General features: G+C 42.0%; 1 protein-coding gene and 1 long non-coding RNA gene across 2 annotated transcripts; one reads left to right on the top strand and one right to left on the bottom strand.

Moving 5' to 3' along the window:
• Positions 1-3,446: 3,446 nt before the first annotated feature.
• Positions 3,447-5,843, bottom strand: Tchhl1 (trichohyalin like 1). Its single transcript, XM_052731412.1, has 2 exons — positions 5,703-5,843; positions 3,447-5,204 (listed from the first exon to the last, which is right to left on the bottom strand). Exons 1-2 carry the CDS (start codon positions 5,841-5,843, stop codon positions 3,447-3,449), a joined length of 1,899 nt encoding a protein of 632 aa, XP_052587372.1.
• On the top strand, positions 5,719-15,342 carry LOC128106093 (uncharacterized). Its single transcript, XR_008216597.1, has 4 exons — positions 5,719-5,877; positions 6,796-6,958; positions 7,883-7,960; positions 15,230-15,342. It is a non-coding gene; the product is annotated as an uncharacterized LOC128106093 (long non-coding RNA).
• Positions 15,343-21,097: the final 5,755 nt, after the last annotated feature.

Here is a 21,097-nt window from a genome sequence, read left to right as displayed (position 1 = left end):
CCCTAAACTTCAGCTGCCCTTCCCTGTATAATTCAACTATTTTGGTTACCTAGTCTTTCCTGAACTCTCTTTTGAGCCTCCTGGCTGCTGCACCTGGTACCCTCTCTCCTCTCCCTTCTCCTCCCTCCTCTCCTCACAGGGCTCAGGGTCATGTCCACTCTGGACTCTCCTAGATGTCGCGGTTTCTGGCTATGCTCTCCCACATAACTAAATAAACTTTCTCCTCCACCAAACCTAGGAGCAGTCATGTCCTTTCTTTTATCTCTCCTTTTTTCTTTTTTCTTTCTTTTCTTTTCTTTCTTTCTTTCTTTTTTTTTGAGATAGTGTCTTGCTGTGTAGCCTAGGCTGACTTTGAACTCCTCCTGATCCCCTTTCTCAGTTTCCTGAATGCTCAGTTAATGGCATTCTGGGTTGAGTCCATTTCTGCAGTAGAATTATGTAGGTATAAAATTTGCCCTGCAGTAGTTATTGCCATATATGTCTTTAAAGGATCGTTGTATGCTTACGCTCCTTTTCAGGATGAGAGTTCTAGTTGCTCTAAGTCTCTGCTCACACTTGATATAACCACCATCAATTTCAGACATGTATTGGATGTGACTAGATCTCTGTGGTTTGTTCTGCATTCATCTGACCTCTATCTAATAGGACTGAATAAATTTTCACTGGTGTTTTGATGTCGTCTCTCATGTGTTTTAAATACCTTTTTCCATTTTCTGTTTTCTCAGATTCTGTTGCCTAATTCTGTAGGCATTCTTTGTCTATTCCGGACACTATCTCTGTTTCTTCCATTTCTCCAGGACTGCTATGTGGATTAGATGACACTTACACAGGTGGTGCTATCATAAGAGAAGGTAAGGAAGCACCCGGGGACACTTGAGGTGCTGGAGTGGTACGATTCCTTTTCTCTAGTGCTTATAATCTGTGCAACTGGGGAAATCATATTGAGAGAGCAATTAGCAAAATCTAGTATACGGTGAGCACTAATCTGAGAGATGCAGGCTGTGTGTGGATCAGTACGAGATTACGACAGGAAGTATGACTTTGTCTAGGGCTTCAAGGACAAGGTAGAGTTGGAAGTAGAGAGGAAGAGGAAGGGAGCTTCAGGGAGGATGAGCCACAAGAACAAGCAGCATAGAGGTGGGAGGAAGTCGCATTACTGCTAACTTCTGGTTAGCTCTCTGCAGGACTTTGCAGTTGTCTTATGCAGGGCTGTATCCTTTATGAGGGTGGGGACCATGACCTTCCCATTCACTTGAGCATGCCTATGTCTACCACAGTGGCTTGCATATAACCAGTGCTTGATAAATACACTTACATGCATTCAATCCCATTAATGTCCCTATAAACTTAGTAGGATATGATCAAAGTAGTGGTTAGAGACAATTAGATGAGCAAGCTGATGTTCTCAGAAAGATTTCTACAGGAAGTGGTGGTCAATTGTAATTAGAGGGATATAATAGAGAGAGTTTGGTCAGCTTAGGCTTGATGTGGTACACGGGAAAGTATAAGGTGTCACTAAGAGTTCTTAAATAGAGGGAGGTAAAGAGATGAAAACAGTGTCTTGCAAAATTCAAGAGTGCTTGAATGGGAATGGACTGGCAATGGGAACCTAATGAAGAGGATGTTGAAATGAAGCAGCCATTCATTTGCTTGCTCAACAAACACCTACTGAAACCATAATAGATATCTGAGGTCAAACTCCAGGCTCAGGAAGAACAGTAAGATGTTCACTTTGTAAATCTTGCCACCAAAGAGTCTATGCACTGAGAAGGATGTTTCGGCTAGCACATCTGTAATTAAAACTCAGGAGAAAGTTAAGAGCAGAAGCCCAAGTGAGGACTCTGGACTGTAGGGAGCTTAGATCTGCTGGGCAGGAGGAACCTAGAGGGGTCACAGGGTTAAAGCTGTGCTTCTGACACTCACCTCCCCATCACCACTCCCACGGTCTGTCCTCTTCATTGCTGTACTGCCTGGAGCTCCCTTGTCTGCTTCTTATTCTAATTCTACTGTTTGACTCTCCCTTCCCTCACTAGCATGTAAACTCCAGGGTGAAGAGTTCTTATTTGTCCTGGTTTCAGTTATACCCTTAATGTCATACCCAGTATCTGACACTACCACAGATTCAAAAAAAAAAAAAGGTTTCTTTTCAGTCACGTATAGGTGTGTTATCTGCATGTAGATATGCACATGAGTGCCAGGCCTGAGGAGACCAAAAGCATTGGATCCCCCGGAGCTGGAGTTACAGACAATTGTGAGCTGCCTGATGTGGGTGCTGGGAACTGGACTCAGGTCCTCTAGAAGACAGCAAGTGCTCGTAACCATTGAGCCACCTCTCCAACCCTGTATCATGCACTTTTCAAAATAAAGATTTTATAATGAGTGAAGTGTCATTGGGGTTGGACCCCATAGGACAGAAAACATTTAGACATTTGGTAAAATGGGAGGGAGAGACACTAGTTTTGGTATGTGAAGTCTTGTATGTAATGGTGAAAAGACGGTTTATCCAGAAGATGGATTTATATGGGGTGGAGATGAAAGAGCTATCTGGAAGATGTATTTACAGGAAAACCTTATCAAAAGATACTGTCGTGGATTAGATATAAAGATTAAAAAAGAGGCAAGGTAAATGATGATTTTGGTATTTGTGTCTTTTAACTCTGATGGAATGGGGATTGAGGGAATGGCAGAAGAAAGGAAATGAAGAGACCCATTCTAGTCTAGGGGGCAGGGGCTGACAATCTCAAAAGTGACAACTTATTTGTAGGGTGGGCTTAACATGTGGAGTCAGGTCTGAACAAGCAGATTGAGGGCATCAGTGTAGCTAATAACATACATGGTTGGGGGGGCGGGGGTGAAGGTCAAAGGAGAAAGCCTAGAAGGCCCCACAGTCTTGGAAACTGGAGGTGATGGATTCACAAGGGAGGTAGAGATAGATCATGAAGAGAGCATTTCTGGACAGGCGGTTGTCAGTGCCTGGTGCTGGGATGTCCAAAGCCATGGAGGTTACAGGTCTTTAGGTGTGTCAAGTGGAGAGTACCTAGATAATCTATACATAAATACACATAACATACACATATCTGATATATTCCTTGGTATGGTACCCAAGACAATGTACCTCTTCTAAGAGGTATAAGTTAACTGGGAAAATATTAAGTCAGAACAGAATGCTAAGAGAACGGGGTTGGTGCTTTGGCTTCAGGAAATATATGATAACTACTCCTGGGTCACTGCTAAACTTGAGAGCATCGTTCTGTAATTATGGTATTCAGATAAAGAGAGAGAAAAAAAAGCACAAGTAATTGATTGTGCTTGTTTCTGTTAGTGTCTCCCAAGATGGAGAATGAAGGAAGAAGTGAACCAACACAAGAAATTGATCATCAGGATATTTCATTATCGACTTTAATTCAGTGTTCCCAGCAAGCCACATAGATAAACATTTAGTAGACTCACTGGGCCCCGGAACTCTCTGCCTCTGGGGATTTTCTGTTTTCACCTCCTGCTGTGGACTCCTGTACCTCCCCTCCTTCACTGGGCTCCACAGCTGCCCCTGGACCACCCTGCTCCCCTCTGGCAGGCTGTTCCTCTTCCTCTGGGAGCTGTCTGTCTTCTTGGATGGACACCACTACAGCCTCCTGCACTCTGCTGCTCTCGCCTGGCGCTCCCTGCTTCTGGGGATCTGAGTTGTTATTGTCACTTCCTTGCTTAGCATCTCCATGGGTGTCTACCTGACTCTGCAAATCCCCTGGCGCCTGTAATTCCCCTGAATCCGAGCTGCTGCTGCCTACCTCTGGAGCCAGGCTGCTGGGAGTTTCACAGGAGCCCTCACCACTCGGTGGAACTGCTACCTCAGGGTCTTCCCCCGCACTGTGGTCCTGCTTCCTGACTGGCTTGTCCGGAGTCCTGGTGGCTCTCTGATTTTTCCCTTGAGATTGCTTCTCAAGTGGGGCCAGCTCCTGGGAACTTTCTCTTGTTCCCAGTGTCTCTTCAGCTGCGGGGCTGTTTTTGCTGATCAAAAATGTGTCTTCTGTGTCTCCCTCACTGTGTCTTGCCTCTTTTCCTGAGGTGGGTTCTTCCTTATTTTCAGGGAGATTCTGATTTCCTTCTTCTGAGCTTAGCCCTTGTGTACCAGAACCCTTTTCGGCACCCTTTCCCCTCCACGATCCTGAGACCTCTTGACACTTCTCACCCTGTGTTTGGGCTTCTGGTGCTGGGGGTTCAGTTTTTCTTTCGTGGTCTTTCCTCCCCTCCTCCCATTTGCCTCTACTAGATGTTTCTGAATCATTTCTGCTCCCACTTAGGGCAGACTGGTTCTGTGTTTCATGTTTTCTTTCTTGCGCTGGCAATTCGTGTGTTTCAGATGTTCTGTCTGCCTTGGTGTCCTCTGAATGTGTGGTTTCGGGTGGTGTTCTGCCAGCATCTTTTTCTGGTTCTTGGGTTTCAGATATTCTAGTATCATCCATAAGCTCAATAACTTCCTGTGTGTGAGATGGTTTCCCAGCAGCAACTTCTATTGGCAAATCAGTGTGCTCCAACATGGCTCTGTCTTCTTTTTGTGGGAATGGATCCTGTGTTGTGGAATGCTTCTTAATACTCTTTTCTATAGCACGTTTCTCGTCTTCAGATGGCCTCTGTGCCATATGGTCACTTAATTTGGTGTCACGTTGACTCCTGACTGCCTTACCGCTTTCTTTGGGGATCACCTGTGTTGGATTGCTGCTCTGTTTGGATACTTCTCCTGGCGTATTTCTCTTAAATTGGACTCCATCATATTCTGTTGCTGGTACATCTTGTGCGACTTCCTGATCATCTTCTTCTGGGTGTTGGTTCTCAGGGTCACTGGGCTCAGACACCTTTCGTGGTAGGTTGTGAGTCTTAATGTCTTCCCGTGGGCTCGTCTTACTGTGTTCACCGGCCTGACCTTCTTCATGGCTGGGCTGAGCTGATGATGCAAACACCAGCCTTTCTTGAGTTGGTCCCACCCCTACTACCTGCTGACTCCTTCTGGTGGTTGCCAGAAGGTCCACATCATCCATCTTCTCTGACTCCGACATCGGTCTTGGTTCTGGATTTAGTGATGACATATCAAAATAAAAGAGGTTCAATAAGCTGAAGATTGCAAGGAGAAATTCCTCAAAACTGATGGCACCATCTCTGTCAATATCCAGAAGGTTCAGCTTTCTCTCCACAGCGTGAAACACGTGTGGCTGCATGTAAACACAAAGAAAATCTGTTTATTTACATGTGGTCATGTGTTCCAAGTATCTTCAGGTCTCCTGAAAAGCTTTAAAAAAAATTTTTTTTTTAACCTTACCCCTCTTAACAGTGAAATTGCCTTAAACAGTGAGAACCCATCAATTCTGATCCATTTTTTTCATCTTAGCACTAAGCCTAGCCCTAGCAATGGCATCACATGTGAGCTGAGTTAGTTAGAAGCATAATGGGGTTATGACCCTGTGCAGAAGTCTTCCTGGGTGAAGCAACAGTTACACAATGGAAACCTTTCCTCTGCATGACTGACTAAGCAGTTGCATAGAAGAGGCCGCTGAGACTGGGGGAAAAAAAAAAAGCAACCAAAGAAAAAAATCGTTGAAAGGTTAGTGCAAGCCAGAGAGCCAGCCAGCCAAGTGACAGCGAGCAGGCAAATAGCACTTCCTGCTTGGGTTACAAAGTGGCAAAGGGGGGACTAGTAAGCTCCTCCTCACCTGAAGGAAGTTCCTGATTTCTCTCTCCAGGAGCTGTCTCAGCTCTCTTCGGGTCAGCTTTGCCTTGGGGTCACCATCCTCCCTGGCATATTTGTGGAATGTCTCAATGACACAGAAGACACCTCTCAGGAGCCTCGACATCTTTACCACCTGGAAGAGGCTGCAAGGAAACAAGGTCAGGGCTGGAGAGACGCCTGGCTCAGTGGTTAAAAGCACTTGTCCTGCCAAGGATGTCGGTGGATGCTGTTCCCAGCACCCACACGGCAGCTCACAACTGTCTGTAACTCCCAGATCGGACACCCTCACACAGACATACATGCAGGCAAAGCACTGGTGCACATAAAATAAAAAAAAAAAATCTTTAAAAAAACAAAACAACAACAGCAAAAAACAAACAAAAAAAACAAAACAACAACAACAAAAAAAACAAGGCTCATCTCCCAGGATAGGCTCTCTAGGAAAGGCAAGCCAAGGTCAAGGTCATCCTTCCTGCACCTGCCTAACTCTGCCCACAATGCCTACTGTATTCTGTATTTTAAATATTGTATTTGCATTGGAAGAGTGACTTAGTTTTACAAGGGATACAATGGTGAGATTAGTTACAATATAGGTGGGCATTAGAATAGACACTTCATGCTGCCACAAACAGCAACACTCATGTGCTGAGAGAACACTATTTCAAGAACAGAGGAAAAAAGAAAGAAAGGAAAAAAAAACCTCAAACCTAAGTATTAACACACAAATGAAGTCGACAGAGGGAGATTAAGCCTCTAAACCCCATTTGAGAGTGTCCATCTGCTTTCCCCTACCCTTGGCTCAGTCTCACCTAGTCTGCTAGGAAAGAACATGTAACTGTCAAGTTAATAAAGCTTTTAGAAGGAAGAGGGGTCATGTTCAAAAAACCAACCCTTGTGTAACTCGTTTTTACCAAGTAGCACTGTTCCATGAGAACTCAGTGATAAAACCCAGTCCTGACCCTCCCTCGTTGGCTATGATCTAATTCAATCTACTTTTTCATCTAATAGGGATCTAGGTCCTACATCTTATAAAACAGAACTTATGGTATGGGCTTTATATTTTTTTCTATTTGCAGACTGTGTCTTGGATGGCAGGACTCCCAGCTTAACATCCTGAGCAAAGGTTGACTTTCCTCTGAGCCACCGACAGTCTCCACAGCCTCACATAGAAGCAAAGCAGCCGCAGAGGTCCTGGGCACACTGGAGTCTATGAGACTTACCTACTTACCTCGTTCAGGAGTGAGAGCAAGCGGAATGTGGGGCAGCGGGCTGTGAGCCAGGGCAGGCACTGGGACCTTTTTATTGAGTCTCTAATTGCTTAGTTAGGAGACACCCTCTGGGTCTAATGACCTGATTCATCACCACCAAACCCAGTCTCTCCTCCTCTCTGCCTTCGGCTCTCCCTGCTGTTGTTTCTTCCTTCAGGAGGTAGCTTCAGTTAAGTCTTATCAGATTGACCAAAAAGAAGGGGAAAGATCTCTTTTCCACTTACTGATTTTTGTAGGTTATAATTTTGAAGTATTTTTAGGGCTTCGGGGTGGCGGATTTCTTATTTTCTTTCAGTCTTTCTGTTCTTAACCTAAGGACATAATTGTATTTCTGGCTGACAAATCACGGGGCTGGCGGAGACCTCTGAAGTCATCTGATGCCTCCCTCTGCCTGCAGTCTGGCCTCTGTTTGACCTAACCTTGAGAAAGGGATGTCAATCATGTGTTTAAAATAAAGCCCTGCTTAATCATGGGACAAGGTTGGAGATATTGGTTGATTCAGCTGTTTTCATGTTCTGCTTTCCATGCCCAAAGGCCAAAATAGAAAAAAACAATCTCTTGTTAGATATGCAAAACCTAGCTTACCTAAGTGGATGCTATTTTTAAAATATGATTGACAGCTGCCTTTAGAGGGCATTTTCATAATTTATGGAGCTCAGACATGAGCATCCAGATGACTGCTTTCTCTCTGGAATGGGGAGAGGGAGCTATGGAAGCTGAGGTAGGGATGGAAATTAGTCTAAGATGCTCATGGGGAAGAATGTTTTTATTGCCAAACAGATTTAGGTCCCTTCTAGAACTATTTAATTCAGAAGAAAATTATTCTGTTATCTTATTCGATGTTTTAGACAAGAAAGGAGTGTGTTTTAAGACATCTTTGCCTCTTCTTTCAAAGGACATAAGAAGTGGGTCGATCTACAGAAATAGGAGTGAAAAACTAAGATGAAGAGCATGAACAGGTGAAGATGGGAAAGTAAGTGAGAAAACAGGCTAAAGGGGGGATTGTTATTCAGCAAAACCTTTGTTCTGGGTTTCCTGACAAGGTGAGTACAAGGTAACCGAGGGTCAGGGAAATTCCACTCTGACAGCTTGTACCTTTAAACAGTTTCAGCACACCCCTCCCCACAAAGAAGTCTTGCTCCTGAAAGTTAGTTAACACTCTGTCTGTACGAACTGTTTTTCAAACACTGTCATGCACTGGTTTATTTAGCCCTGGATATGTTGTGTGTCCTTGCCTTGCAGTGCAATGGTCAGTCCTGTGAGAAGTGGTTGAAGGAAACACTCAGGGGGCACATAAATAACTGTCTTCCAAATAGCAGCCATTTCCATGGGTGTGGAAGAGAAAGGAATGCTCATGACATACCAGGTGCTTTGCACGGGCTATCTTAAGCCTCATAATACTTGCACATAGTTATTATCCTCTTAATAGATGGAGAAGTTAAGGCTCTTGATTGTTGAGCAACTTGGGTGTAGACATATAGCTAGTAAATGGAAGTGTCAAGATTCAGAATTTAAATGTCTCCAGAACATATGTGTTGTGTGATATTTTGATTGAATTCTGATAATAAAGTTTGCTTTGAATCAGAGGGCAGAGTTACTAGCTGACCAAAATTAACCATAGAAGTTTTGGAGGACTGAGGACAGATAGACAGGAAGTAGTGAGGCAGGGCTTAGAGAGAATCTCAGCCCTTTTGGATGGAGGAAGGGAAGAAATAGGGGGTCACTGGTTGCTTCTCCACCACTTCTCTGATCATTCAGTTTCTTACCCCGATATCTGACTCCAAATTTTTTGTTGATAAAGAATAATTAGATAAATGCAACACGGATGTCTCTGAGACCAGAGTCTTCCTATTAATGCAATCTCCCAATGCTGTGTAATACAGGGACAGATTGCAGCTGAAGGATTGCAGATTACATGGTTGGAACTTTCTAGAAGCCAGACTCTAGTTCTTCTTAAGAATTTTCTAATGAGTAGAGTTGTCTTCACTGAGGAGTGCCTCTTCTAAAGCCTGAGTTCTCTGTTTCTGGATCTGTTCACAGAGAGGCTGCATTATTAGGTTATGGGGAGCCCTGCCATGGGAAGAGTAAGCAGTGCATGAAGAAACACAAGACACCATGTTCAGCATTTAGAAAATTTAGTTAGCTTGGGAACAATCCCAACCAGAGCCTCCTGCTGATGAGGTGTCAGATTCCAAAGACCAAATTGTATCCACATACTTTACTATTCCATGACATTGTGCCCTGGCCAGATACCTTTTATTTTATTTATTCTAACACTTACTTATACTCATATGTCTTTGTATGCACAAGCCAAAAAAGGGCATTGGGTCCCCTGGAGCTGCAGCTGTGAACCGCCTGATGTGGGTGGTGGGTGTTGGAACTGAGCTTTGGTCCTCTGCCAGAGCTGACAGCTCTTTTAACCCCTGGGATCGCTTTCTAGCTCTTTCAGCTTTGAATGTCTATGGTTTTATATGCTCGTTCCTATTAAGAAAGGCAAGGCTGTCTTTTGCCTTATCTCTGAACATAGAGAGGACTCACAATCCCTTTTACAGACACTCTATTGTCCCAGTGTGTATTGAAAATCATGTTATTAATGAATACACTCTGAGTGAGAGGTGACCTAGAGAGTGCTGGCAGAGCAGGAAGGTGGCTGCCTGCATCTTGTGTTTAAAGGTCTTCAGACTGTAGTACAGTAAGCTTCGGATACCTCTTTCATGGCCAAAAAGAAGAGCCAGGTGGCCCTTTCTTGCCTTAAACAGATCTCTGGAATCATTACTAGGTAATGTTCTTACCCCTCTAATTTTTATCTAAGTATGACATAGAAATAAGAAGGGGCAAGGGAATAGAGAGGAAGGTTAAAAGGAGGAGAGACAGGGAGAGGAAGTGGGAGGAAGCCTGAGAACTATTTTTCCTGAAAGGTCACCACTAAAGTCTTGAATAAAAACATCAAGCAAAGCATATATGATAGCTACTTTAGAGAGAATGACCAAAAAATAATTTATAATTTTTAATGATTATATAATGTAAAGTTCGACAAGAAGTAAAGGATTTAGCTTATGTTTATATTTTCACGATCTTATTTTACTTACTCTAAATGTAATGGAAGCTTATTTAAGATTATGGTAGACTGAACTAATTAATATATGTTCTTAAAATGTTTTTAACAATGATATTTATTCTTTCTGTTTCCCTCTTCCTCCCCCATCTCGTGTGTGTGTGTGTGTGTGTGTGTGTGTGTGTGTGTGTGTGTGTGTGTGTGTGTGGCCAGCTACAGCATGCTTGTAGTAGTCAGAGTTCTCTTCTTCCACCATGTGGATTCTGGGGCTCAAACCCAGGTCATCAGTCTTGGCAGCAAGAATCTTTACTCACTGAGCCACCTGACTATCTCAACAGCATATGTTTTTAATGTCCTGCCTAGAATTCTCTAAAATAAAAGTATTAATTAAAAATACCCCTTTTATTAAATAAAATTTTAAATATATATATATATAATTCATAAAATAAAAATCAAATTAAACAAAAATAAACCAGCATGATGACAGGGTTAGGGGAGAATCATAACTGAGTGAGAGATTTTCATCAAGAGGTAGAAAATGGAAAGTGAAGGAGTAGCAGCTGTTCATGACTGCAATGATGGAGAAGGCTTCATAGGAATGTGTTCTAGCAGTACTACAGAAGTGAAGACAGATCCTGCCATTAGAATATAAAGAAGCGCTGAGTTCAGAACTGGGAGGCAAGGTGTATGCAAATGAGAATCATGGCTGTAAACAGGCTTGCGGAAGAGACAAGGGGTCATTCTCCATCTTCCTCTTCCTTTTTGTTTTATTGTGGAAGGGTGTGGTATATATTAAATGCACGTTTGTTAGTTTTACCAAGAAGTGATATTTTGGGTTTTTTTTAGAATTTCTTATATGAGTACTGAAGTGACATCATTCCCCTCCCTCCTCCATTTTTAAGCACACAACACAGACATGTGGGTATTTACTATCTAACCTCCTTGGTAAAGTTGTTTTCCTAGTAAATTATTAACTGGATCCTCCCAGAAGGAATTAAACATCTTCTAGAAATGTTAAATGTAAGATTCCTGGAGCTGGGACTCTACCCAGCTAGGAGATAACTAGAACTATAGTGCTCTATTAGTATTTGTTGACAAACCCATAGACTGACTGGGAAGTAAAACACCTAATATAGACATGAGCACTCTAGGAAAACATGTTCCATTATGACATTTGGTTGTGCTGAGGGACTCTGCAGCCAGCTAGCCACTTAATGCTTAAACATCTTACACTTTATCCAACCCTGTCACAAATTTTGTGAAAATAAGCCTACTAATGCATATTAGAAGAAACCCGTTATCCTTTTATTGATATTAAATGGGCAAGTAAGAATATTCGCATATACAAATGTGTTGCTAGAGTTTTCCTGGTTGCCCATAGTCAGGACAAATCTTTGTCACCTGCCAGTCCCACAGCCGCTCAGACCCAACCAAGTAAACACAGAGACTTATATTGCTTATAAACTGTATGGCCGTGGCAGGCTTCTTGCTAACTGTTCTTATAGTTTAAATTAATCCATTTCCATAAATCTATACCTTGCCACGTGGCTTGTGGCTTACCAGCATCTTCACATGCTGCTTGTCCTGGCGGCGGCTGGCAGTGACTCTGACTCAGCCTTCCACTTCCCAGCATTCTTCTCCTCCTTGTCCCGCCTATACTTCCTCCTGCCTGACTACTGGCCAATCAGTGTTTTATTTACTAACCAATCAGAGCAACACATTTGCCATACAGAACATCCCACAGTACAAATGTCAGCATGAACAGGATAGAAAAACTGATCCCAGAGAAAACAGATATAATTCAGAAAACATGAAGGAAGTTTAAAAACTCTAGTTATAGACTGGCTCAGTGGATAAAGACACCGTGCTTGACTAACTGATTCACTTCCTGGACCCCACATGGTGGAGAGAGAGAATTGATGACTGCAAGTTGTCCTCTGACCTCCATGTATGCACTCAGAATGAGCTTGCCCCTCCTCCAATAAATAAGTAAATGAAGGAAAATATCTACTACTTAATATTTTCAAACAATTTAAAATTTTTTAATGCATATGTGTATGTCACTGTGGTGGTGAATAAGTATGGTCCCCATAGACTCATTTGTTTGAATGCTTGGCCCATAGGCAGTGGTGCTGTTAGGAAGTGTGGCCTTGTTGGAGGAAATATGTCACTGTGGGGGTGAGCTTTGAGGTCTCATATATGTTCAAGCTACACCTAGTACACAATCTCTCCTTCTGCTGCCTACGTTCAAGATGTAGAACTCTCAGCTCCTTCTTTAGCACCATGTCTGCCATCACACTGCCATGCCCCACCATGATGATAATGAATTAAACCTCTGAAACTATAAGCCTCCTCAATTAAATGTTTTCCTTTATAAGAGTTGCCATGGTTATGGTGTCTCTTGACAGCAATAGAGACCCAAACTAAGACACTCACTGAGTGTATGTATGTGCACCACATGTGTTCAAGTGCCTACAGAGACCAAAAGAGGGCACTGGATCCTCTGGAACTGGAGTTACAGGCAGTTGTAAGTTTTCCCGTGTGAGTGCTCTCCAAGAGGCACTCTACAAGAGCAGTAAGAGCTTATCACTGCTGAGCCATCTCCCCAAACCCAATAGTTTTCATTTTTGAGGAACCTCCTTTATTGGTTTGTTGTGCCCAGGTCACAAGACCCCCAAGCAAGACACAACAGAGCCAATATCCGATGCAAGCACACAGAGGTTTTTAATAACAAAACAAGCAAGCTTGGTCTGCGCCCAACATCTGACACAGCAGGTGGAGGAGAACAGCCCCAAGTACTCACTTTAAGGGGTTTATATAGGAAAGGTTTACATGCAGCTTGGGACTGGATGAGGGGGCTAGGTGTGAGATAGTTCTTTGAAGTTACTGGCCGAGGTTTCTGTTGGCTAACAGGACTCAGAGTATCTACAGAGACATAAATTTTTACTCCCTATGTCCTGCTTTTGTTGAATCCAGGATGTGTACATTCAGATTTATTGTTCCAGTTCAATTCTCCCCTGAGGTCAGTTGAGCCCTTACTCCCCATATCTTATTTTGCCAAGTCCAAGATACATAGATTTATTGTCCCAGCCTTATAAGTTCAACTTCTGGTCACTTCTAAAACTGCTGGTCAGCAAATACCTTTGGAGGAGGGGAGTGTGGTGCGTCTCTCAAGATGGCTACTGATTTTTTCCTTTCAGGTTCACACTAACGTATCAGGGCTCCCCTTTCTTCTCTTATTCCTCCACACTGCCTAATTTTTTTTTGTCTTTTTATCTATGTAAAAAAGAGGTAGGTACAGTAGTACACATCAATAAACTCAGAGCTGGCATGGGGGTAGGGGTGGGGGGTGGTCTCAAAATGGTGAGCTGTAGGTTCAGTGAGAGACCATTCTCAGTCAATCAATATATCAACAAACAAATAAGGTGGAGACATGACTGATGAAGACATACTTATGTCCATCTCTAGCTTCCACATATGTGGAAGACCACAGTAACTCCATCTTCTGGCTTGATTCCATCTTGACTTAGGGTCGGGGAGTTCAAGCTTGTTTTTCTCCTCAGGGATGAATAAAAGGATGTTTTGCCAAAGGCTATGGTCACCAGATGCCCTGAGAATTAAGGAGGTGTTTATACTTGTCTGTTCCTAGGACCATGGTGTCCTTAAGATAAAGAACTCTTTTTGCCTCCTTGCTGTCTGTACATAAAGGCCATGAGAAATAAATTTGGGGCTATAGTATTCACTGACAGTCCTCCTGATTCTATTCTGTGTCTTGTCTCTTCTTAATCCTCACTCCCCTATTCAAGTATTTTTCCAGAGTTTGGCTGTTCCCGCCACACATACTTCCATAAAAGCGAGTGAACATTCCCTGTTGTATACATCACATAAACACACACACACACACACACACACACACACACACACACACACACATACACATACACACACACACACACACACACACACACACTCAGCATTTCTCTGCAGAGTGGGCCTGGAGTAGGGGAGAATACTTATTTTATTTTCTGTTTAATAAGATTTTCACTACTATGTAATATGTTGTTATTTACATTCTGAACTAACTTAAAGTGACTTCTAATGTTTAATTACTGAACACCAGGTAAATTGACATTTATCAACTATCCTTCTTAGCAATCATTTTTTTTTTTCAAGACAGGGTTTCTCTGTGTAGTATAGGTGCCTGTCCTGGATCTCGCTCTGTAGACTGGACTGGACTTGAACTCATAGAGATCCGCCTGGCTCTGCCTTTCACAAGCGTTTTGTGTACAACAACTGCATCTTCCCAGTTGCATTTGAAATGCCAGGAAGAAGAACTTAGTTACAGACTCTTATGGCAATTAGCTCTTCTTGAAGGTTGGGAAAGAAAGGCCACTTCAGTTAGAACTAGACAGACTAGGTTAAAGGTAGCCTCTACCACTTACAGTTCGCTCACCACCAGTGTTTACACTTTATTCTGCATGTTTGATTTTTCATCTTGTTTTCTTTCTAAATTTTCCACTTTAAAAAATGCTTCAATGTGTATGTAATAGTCTGTCATATGAGTGGATTATGATAGTTTACATAATTACCCAATTGGGGATATTTTGATGGTTTCCAGGTTTTTATTATTATAATCCATCACATAATGCATATCTGGTGGGTAGGTCTTGGTGCACATCATGTTCAAACTTCTAAAGTCATTGGCTCCTCCAAATTACCCCTTAACAAGCCATTCTTATCAAGAACAATAATGTAAATGAAATGGTTGATGTTTGTTATAGCTAACACATCATTTTATATTTGAATAGAAAAATGTTTGTGTAGGTTGTGCAAGCATTTAATAGTATGTATACTATTATATATATGTATGCATGTATAATCAGTGTGTACAGTGCAGTTAGTTTATGCTCACACTCCATGAACTTATCAGGTGACCAAGGAATAACTTTGAATAGACAAATAAGGGGGTTCAACTTTGTGCTTAATTTATCACCTGACCTTCAGTAAATTTCTACAGTGTCTAAGTTTGATTACTGCTGAGGGCCATGGCAGTATACAGCAAGTGACAACTAGTGTTTCATAAGTCAACCTACCAGACGTATAACTCCCTGATGGTAACCCCACCTGGCAAAGCTGTGGGGTCACTGGCTATGGAAACGAGTTGCTTTCTGTCTGTAACTTTCTCAGGTGTCAATCCTGTGCCTCCCTAATAAGAACAGCTGTGGGATTGTGGGGATCTGTCCCACTGGGAACTTAGGTCACCAGTGAAGAGGTGGCCTGGAATCGAGGAAAGGTAAGTGCATGCCGCCCATTCCCCAGCCTCCCTCTTACCCAGAGACAATCAGATGCAGCAGGGAGTCAAGGGCAGTAAGCCTCTTTTATACCAGAAAACCTCAGAACCCTGGGGGGGGGGGGGGGGATGAAGGAACCAACCAATCATTTTAAAGATCACCCTATTTACAAGTTGTTTATGCCCTGACATCATCTCCTGTTTTTAGCATAAATAACTTGAGCTAACTTCCTTTCTCACTATTTGTCTTTAATCTCCATACAAACAACCCAAGCTAACTTCCTTTTAGCCGCCTGCTGTTCTTTGTATCTATTCTCTGTACAAACAGCTTAAACTAACTTCCTCTGGTACCATTTGTATCCACTCTCTGCACAAACAGCTTAAAGCTTAAGCTCTATTTATCTAAATTTCTTTCAGCACATGGGATTTCTTTTGCCCCACATGGGATTCCTTCCACAGCCCATTGGTAGTGTGTTTTCCATCTTTGGGCACTTATAGTTGTGGATGATCAGGTTATGATTTCTGTTTAAGATGTATAATTCTGATGAACAAAAATATTACCAGAATATTCTTCTCTACTGACACATGAAAGTAACAGTATTCTCAGTCTCAAAGACAGTCTTTTACACATTTTGCAAAGACCTTAGAACTAGTCCAAGACACACTAAGCTCCCCCTATAGAATATACACACAGACTAATTCCCAGGTGTTGTTTATTGCTAAATCAAGGCCAAGCTGTTTACATCAAGACATGTCCTTGCAATTGCTCTCTTTCTGCATGTACCCTTACTGCTCAAGGTTCAGCCAATTATTAATGTCTGGGACCCCTCACCAACTTAGAGCTACATGCATGGGTCAATGTGACATTACTAGCCTAAGAGAAACTATGTGACTTATCTTGTGTTTTGAGAATGGGTAGGGACCTGAAAATGTAATTTAGAACTGTCCAGAGTTTGGATGTGAGGGAGCAACAGAGGTGGTGTGGAGAGAGACGGCTGTGCAGAGCTGTGTGAGAGCTGCTGCAGAGTGTAAGTGAAGTGTGTGTGTGTGTGTGTGTGTGTGTGTGTGTGTGTGTGTGTGTGTGTGTGTCTCAACCACACCAAACCTCCCCTCCTCCTTCATAGTTCACATTCTTGTGAAACCTGTCTTCCTGTTGTGGGGTATTTGTACACTGTGTGAAAATGGATTGCTGTGATTGGTGTACTAAAGAACTGAATGGCCAATAGCTAGGCAGGAGAGGATAGGCGAGATTTCCAGGGAGAGAGAGAAAGAGGAGAGGGAATGAGGAGGTAATGAGCCATGCTGCATGTAGATTAAAAAATATGGATTAATTAAGCTATAAGAGCCTAACAAGCTTAAGCTAAAGGTCAAGCTTTTATAATTAATAAAGCCTCCGTGTCATCATTCGGGAGCCGTCTGACTACAAAAACTCATTACATCTTCCCATGCTTCTGTTTATTTTCCTTGTATCCCCCCCCCCCCCATTCCATCGTCTATCATTGATGAACATGTTACCAACTATGCACTTTTTAGCCTTATTTTACTTGGTTTCTTAGAAATGTTTGATAACTATCTTTTTTTAAAAGATTTATTTATTTATTATATATACAGTGTTCTGCCTGCATGTATGCCTGCAGGTCTGAAGAGGGCACCAGATCTCATTATAGGTGGTTGTGAGCCACCATGTGGTTGCTGGGAATTGAACTCAGGACCTCTGGAGAGCAGCCAGTGCTCTTAACCTCTGAGCCATCTCTCCAGCCCTGATAACTATCTTTTTACAGTCTGTTCTTTTCTAGTTTTTGTGATACCAGGATGGCGCAAAACTCACTTCCTTTCCAGTTTCCACTTCGACTCTCCCACTTACGCCAGGTGTATGAAGTTAAGAAGGCTTATCATAATTAAGAACTTCTCAAATCCCAGTCTAAAGCTTTAAATATAATTTTCTTTCTAGTGATAGAGTCCATACATTTCCTCAGAACTTCATAGAGCCATGTTGCTTATTGTTAATCATGAAAAAAACATACAAAATAAAAAATGTCCAAATTATTGTCTTACAACAATCTAATTAGTAAGAGAAACAGAAGTAAAGCCCACTGAGGCAGGATATTGCAATCAATTAATGGTTGGTAAAGATAACATACCTTTCTGTGTGTTTCTTTTGTTTTGTTTTGTTGAAACAGGGTTTCATTGTGTAGCTCTGCCTGTCCTAGAACTCCCTCCATAGACCAGTCTGGCCTCAAACTCACAGAGATCATTTGCCTCTGCCTCCCAAGTGCTGCAATTGAAGGCATGTGCCACCTTGCCCTGCTGAAGATAACATATCTTAGAGTCTCAATGGAGAGAAATATTGTGTGTCCAAGTGATAAGATTTTAGGGAGGAGGTAGAAGTTATCTAGGCCTTATAACTTGAGTTGAAATTTCCCTTGGATACAGGAGGGGAGGAGGCATACCATGCAGGCACAATTCTACCATAAGTCTGTGAAACAAGGACAATCTATGCTGTCCTAAAGATTAAGTCTGAGCATATAGCTGGCCCCAAAGATACTGTAAGATCCAAGTTTGAGAAGGTGATGGGTACTAGATTGTGGCAGACAGGCATTAAGTTAAAGACTCAAGTCCTATATTGTATCTTCCTGAATATGTGACACATTTCTTAAAAAGAAGTAATAAAAATTAAATTCTACAAGGGTTTTATAACAGCCTGAGGGTTCCAAAAATGATAAATGCTTAGAATCTTTTGGACTTGCTTTAGATTACTACATGTGACTCTCAGCTCATTACTAACAAGGGAATGTGCTCATTATATGTTACATATTACATAGATTATAATCTTCAGAAGATTATAGGTCCAGTACACCTGCTGAAAAAATACCTCACAATTATCAAGACTGAATGCACATATTAGCCATGTGTAATTAGTATAGAAGATGAAGCAGACACAGATCTCCTGTCAAATACTGACGGCTATTGAAGTTTTGTTTGAATTGGAGTAAAATCTAGGACTAAGTTTTCTCCTTAGAAAAGAATGAGAATAATCAAATGTACATACTAAGGTTGTAAAGTAGAAGGGTCATTGTCTTTGGTAGTAAGAGGATTAAAGAAAATGAAGTCAATTTAAAATGTTCTCTCTTAATGAATAAACCTGGGTGATAAGAAAGAGCTCTGGAGAGGATCTGGGGAGACAAATAGAGGGGAATTCAGGGATGTTTGGCTGGGGAAATAAGGTTTGAAGCTGAAATGTGTTCTCATGATTACTATAGTCGATTAAGTCTTTCTCCTCTCTTCTGTTAGCTAGCTCTAGGAGTTGGGGGTGGGAGTAATTAAGTCACTTTGAGAGACCCAGTGGAACACACTGAGTGCTCCAGTTAAAAATAATTATTTTTTGAGTCAGGGTCTCTTTCTGTAGACTAGGTTAACTTGGATCTCACTCTGTAGCTCAGCTGGCCTCATGCTCATGATCCTCTGCCCCGCCTCAAAATAGAATGTAATTTTCTTCAGTCCTGAGGATAATATTGTGGATGGCTGTTTGAGCCTATAGATGGAATACAAATCAATGGAAACCCAGAAAGTCCACGAAGCTTACACACGGTCTCAAGACATGAAAGTGAAAGAAGAGCCCAGAATCGCTATTTCATCCTGCATGTGTATTGCCTGGAACAATGTTCTGCACAGATCACGAGCTCAATAAACAGTTATTGACTGAATGGTGAATGAATGAATCCTAGCTTCTTGTTTTCTTACAGGATTATTTTCATGACATCATAAAACTGGTCTGAGTTCTGAAGTTTGAGAAACACTTTGTTTTGCTTCATGATATATATATATTTTTTCGAGACAGGGTTTCTCTGTGTAGCTTTGCGCCTTTCCTGGAACTCACTTGGTAGCCCAGGCTGGCCTTGAACTCACAGAGATCCGCCTGGCTCTGCCTCCCGAGTGCTGGGATTAAAGACGTGCGCCACCACCGCCCGGCCATGCTTCATGATATTTTAAGTGGTGCAAAGTATAAAAATATAATGCCAAATTCTAATTTCCCGGCTAAATCTTACTCTTAACAAATATTTCTTCCAATTCTGGACTTACATCATAAGGAGTTTTGTTTTGTTTTGTTTTTCTGTAGATGTTGCTCCCCTGCATTATTCGAAGGCTGTAAAACTTCAGCCTGCTGGTGGAATCTGTGATGATTATGCCAGAAAAAACAAAAAATAAAGCAACCAAGCAAGACCTGTTTGCACAAGGTTAAGGGTAAAGATGGTAATGCAGGGGCTTACCTAGCAACAGAGCACAACTCTACCTTATGTGATGGATTAGGCGGGGATGTCATAACCAAGTGCCACAGACTGCTGGCTTGAATAAATTTATTCAAGGATCTATTCCATACTTTTATCCTTGACTAGTAGGTGACAATCTTCTCTTTGTGTTTTCATATCTTCCTGCTTCTGTTTGTGTCTGTGTTCAAGTTGTTGTATTGTAAGGATAGCAGCCATATCAGATTAGGACACAAACTAATAACCTCATTTTAATTACCTCTTTAATTACTTCTCCAAATAAGGGCACATCTCAAGTTACTGAATGTTAAGACTTCGACATATAAACCAGTGTGTATGTGAGTGAGTGAGTGTGTGTGTGTGTGTGTGTGTGTGTGTGTGTGTGTGTGTGTGTGAGAGAGAGAGAGAGAGAGAGAGAGAGAGAGAGAGAGAGAGAGAGAGAGAGAATATACAATTACCCTAAGTGGAAAGCCACTTTTTATCACATCATATTAAACTCATGCATGGCATTTTCCTCTGAGTTGAAACATTTCCTCCAGGAAGGAAAGAGTCTTATGAGCCTCAGAAGGTTAAAAAAAAAATGTTCTCCACCTGTCTTGGAGAACAGAAAACTTGGAAGACTCTTGAGGGCCAGTACTATAAAAGGAAGTATATTTTTCCCACTGTATGAAAAGGAGTGAACACTTTTTTGGGGAAGACACTGACCAGCAGAATTGCAGAGAAAGACATGATTGGACCACGAAGCTGTCTGCAAGCTATGTTGAGAGCTCTGGAGGTGCAGCTTTTGGGAGTCTTTACCCATGTTGGGGAAAAGATTTTCAATAATGTAGCTGCTTTTGAGTCATCTCTGCTCCTACTAAGTTACTCCTCACCCATTTTTAGGAATATCTTCCAGTTGTGTTAAAGTGTAAGAGAGTCTGTACTCCTTGCAGTGAAGGGTCTCTTTATTCAACCAGAATGATACTCAGGAGCTATAGGCTTAGCCTCCTTAGCTTTTTACCATTGACTAATGTGTTGATTGTAGCTTTAGGGCATTTTCCAAGATTCTCACAATAAAAAATAGTGATATTATTTTCCTTTCTTCCTGATTTTTTTCTATATTTGTGTACCCCTGGCTGTCTTGGAACTCACTTTGTAGACCAGGCTGGCCTCGAACTCAGAGATCCACCTGCCTTTGACACCTGAGTGCTGGGATTAAAGGCGTATACCACCAATGCTTGGCAGCAATATTCTTTATAAGGTCTTTTTGAATTTTCTCCCCAGTAACTCAATTAAATAATGCAGTTCAGCATGTGGCACAGGGGTGTCTGCACTGTGGGATGGCAATGTGACATTTAGATGGACTGCTATTCAGCATTTTCTGATTCAGGCACCTCCTGGACTATGTTGCTTAAATCTCTGGATCACTAATTGTTATCTATAGAGCTCCTCCAAAAGTTTAGGTCATGTTCCATCATTGGCTTAGACACAAAGTAGCTAGTGTATTTGTCATGACCAGTG

This window comes from Peromyscus californicus, unplaced genomic scaffold (assembly GCF_007827085.1).
Source record: "Peromyscus californicus insignis strain IS unplaced genomic scaffold, ASM782708v3 Scaffold_9__1_contigs__length_137607984, whole genome shotgun sequence".
NCBI classification, from domain to species: Eukaryota; Metazoa; Chordata; class Mammalia; order Rodentia; family Cricetidae; genus Peromyscus; species Peromyscus californicus.
The sequence above is the reverse complement of the archived record's forward strand: the minus strand, read 5'-3'. Positions and strand labels throughout refer to the sequence as shown.

Excerpts from the sequence above, each read along its gene's own strand:
- Tchhl1 (XM_052731412.1), bottom strand. The coding sequence starts at position 5,843 with ATGTCGAGGCTCCTGAGAGGTGTCTTCTGTGTCATTGAGACATTCCAC. Across the intron at positions 5,205-5,702 it reads AAATCAGGAACTTCCTTCAG|CCACACGTGTTTCACGCTGT; the intron begins GTGAGGAGGAGC and ends GTTTACATGCAG.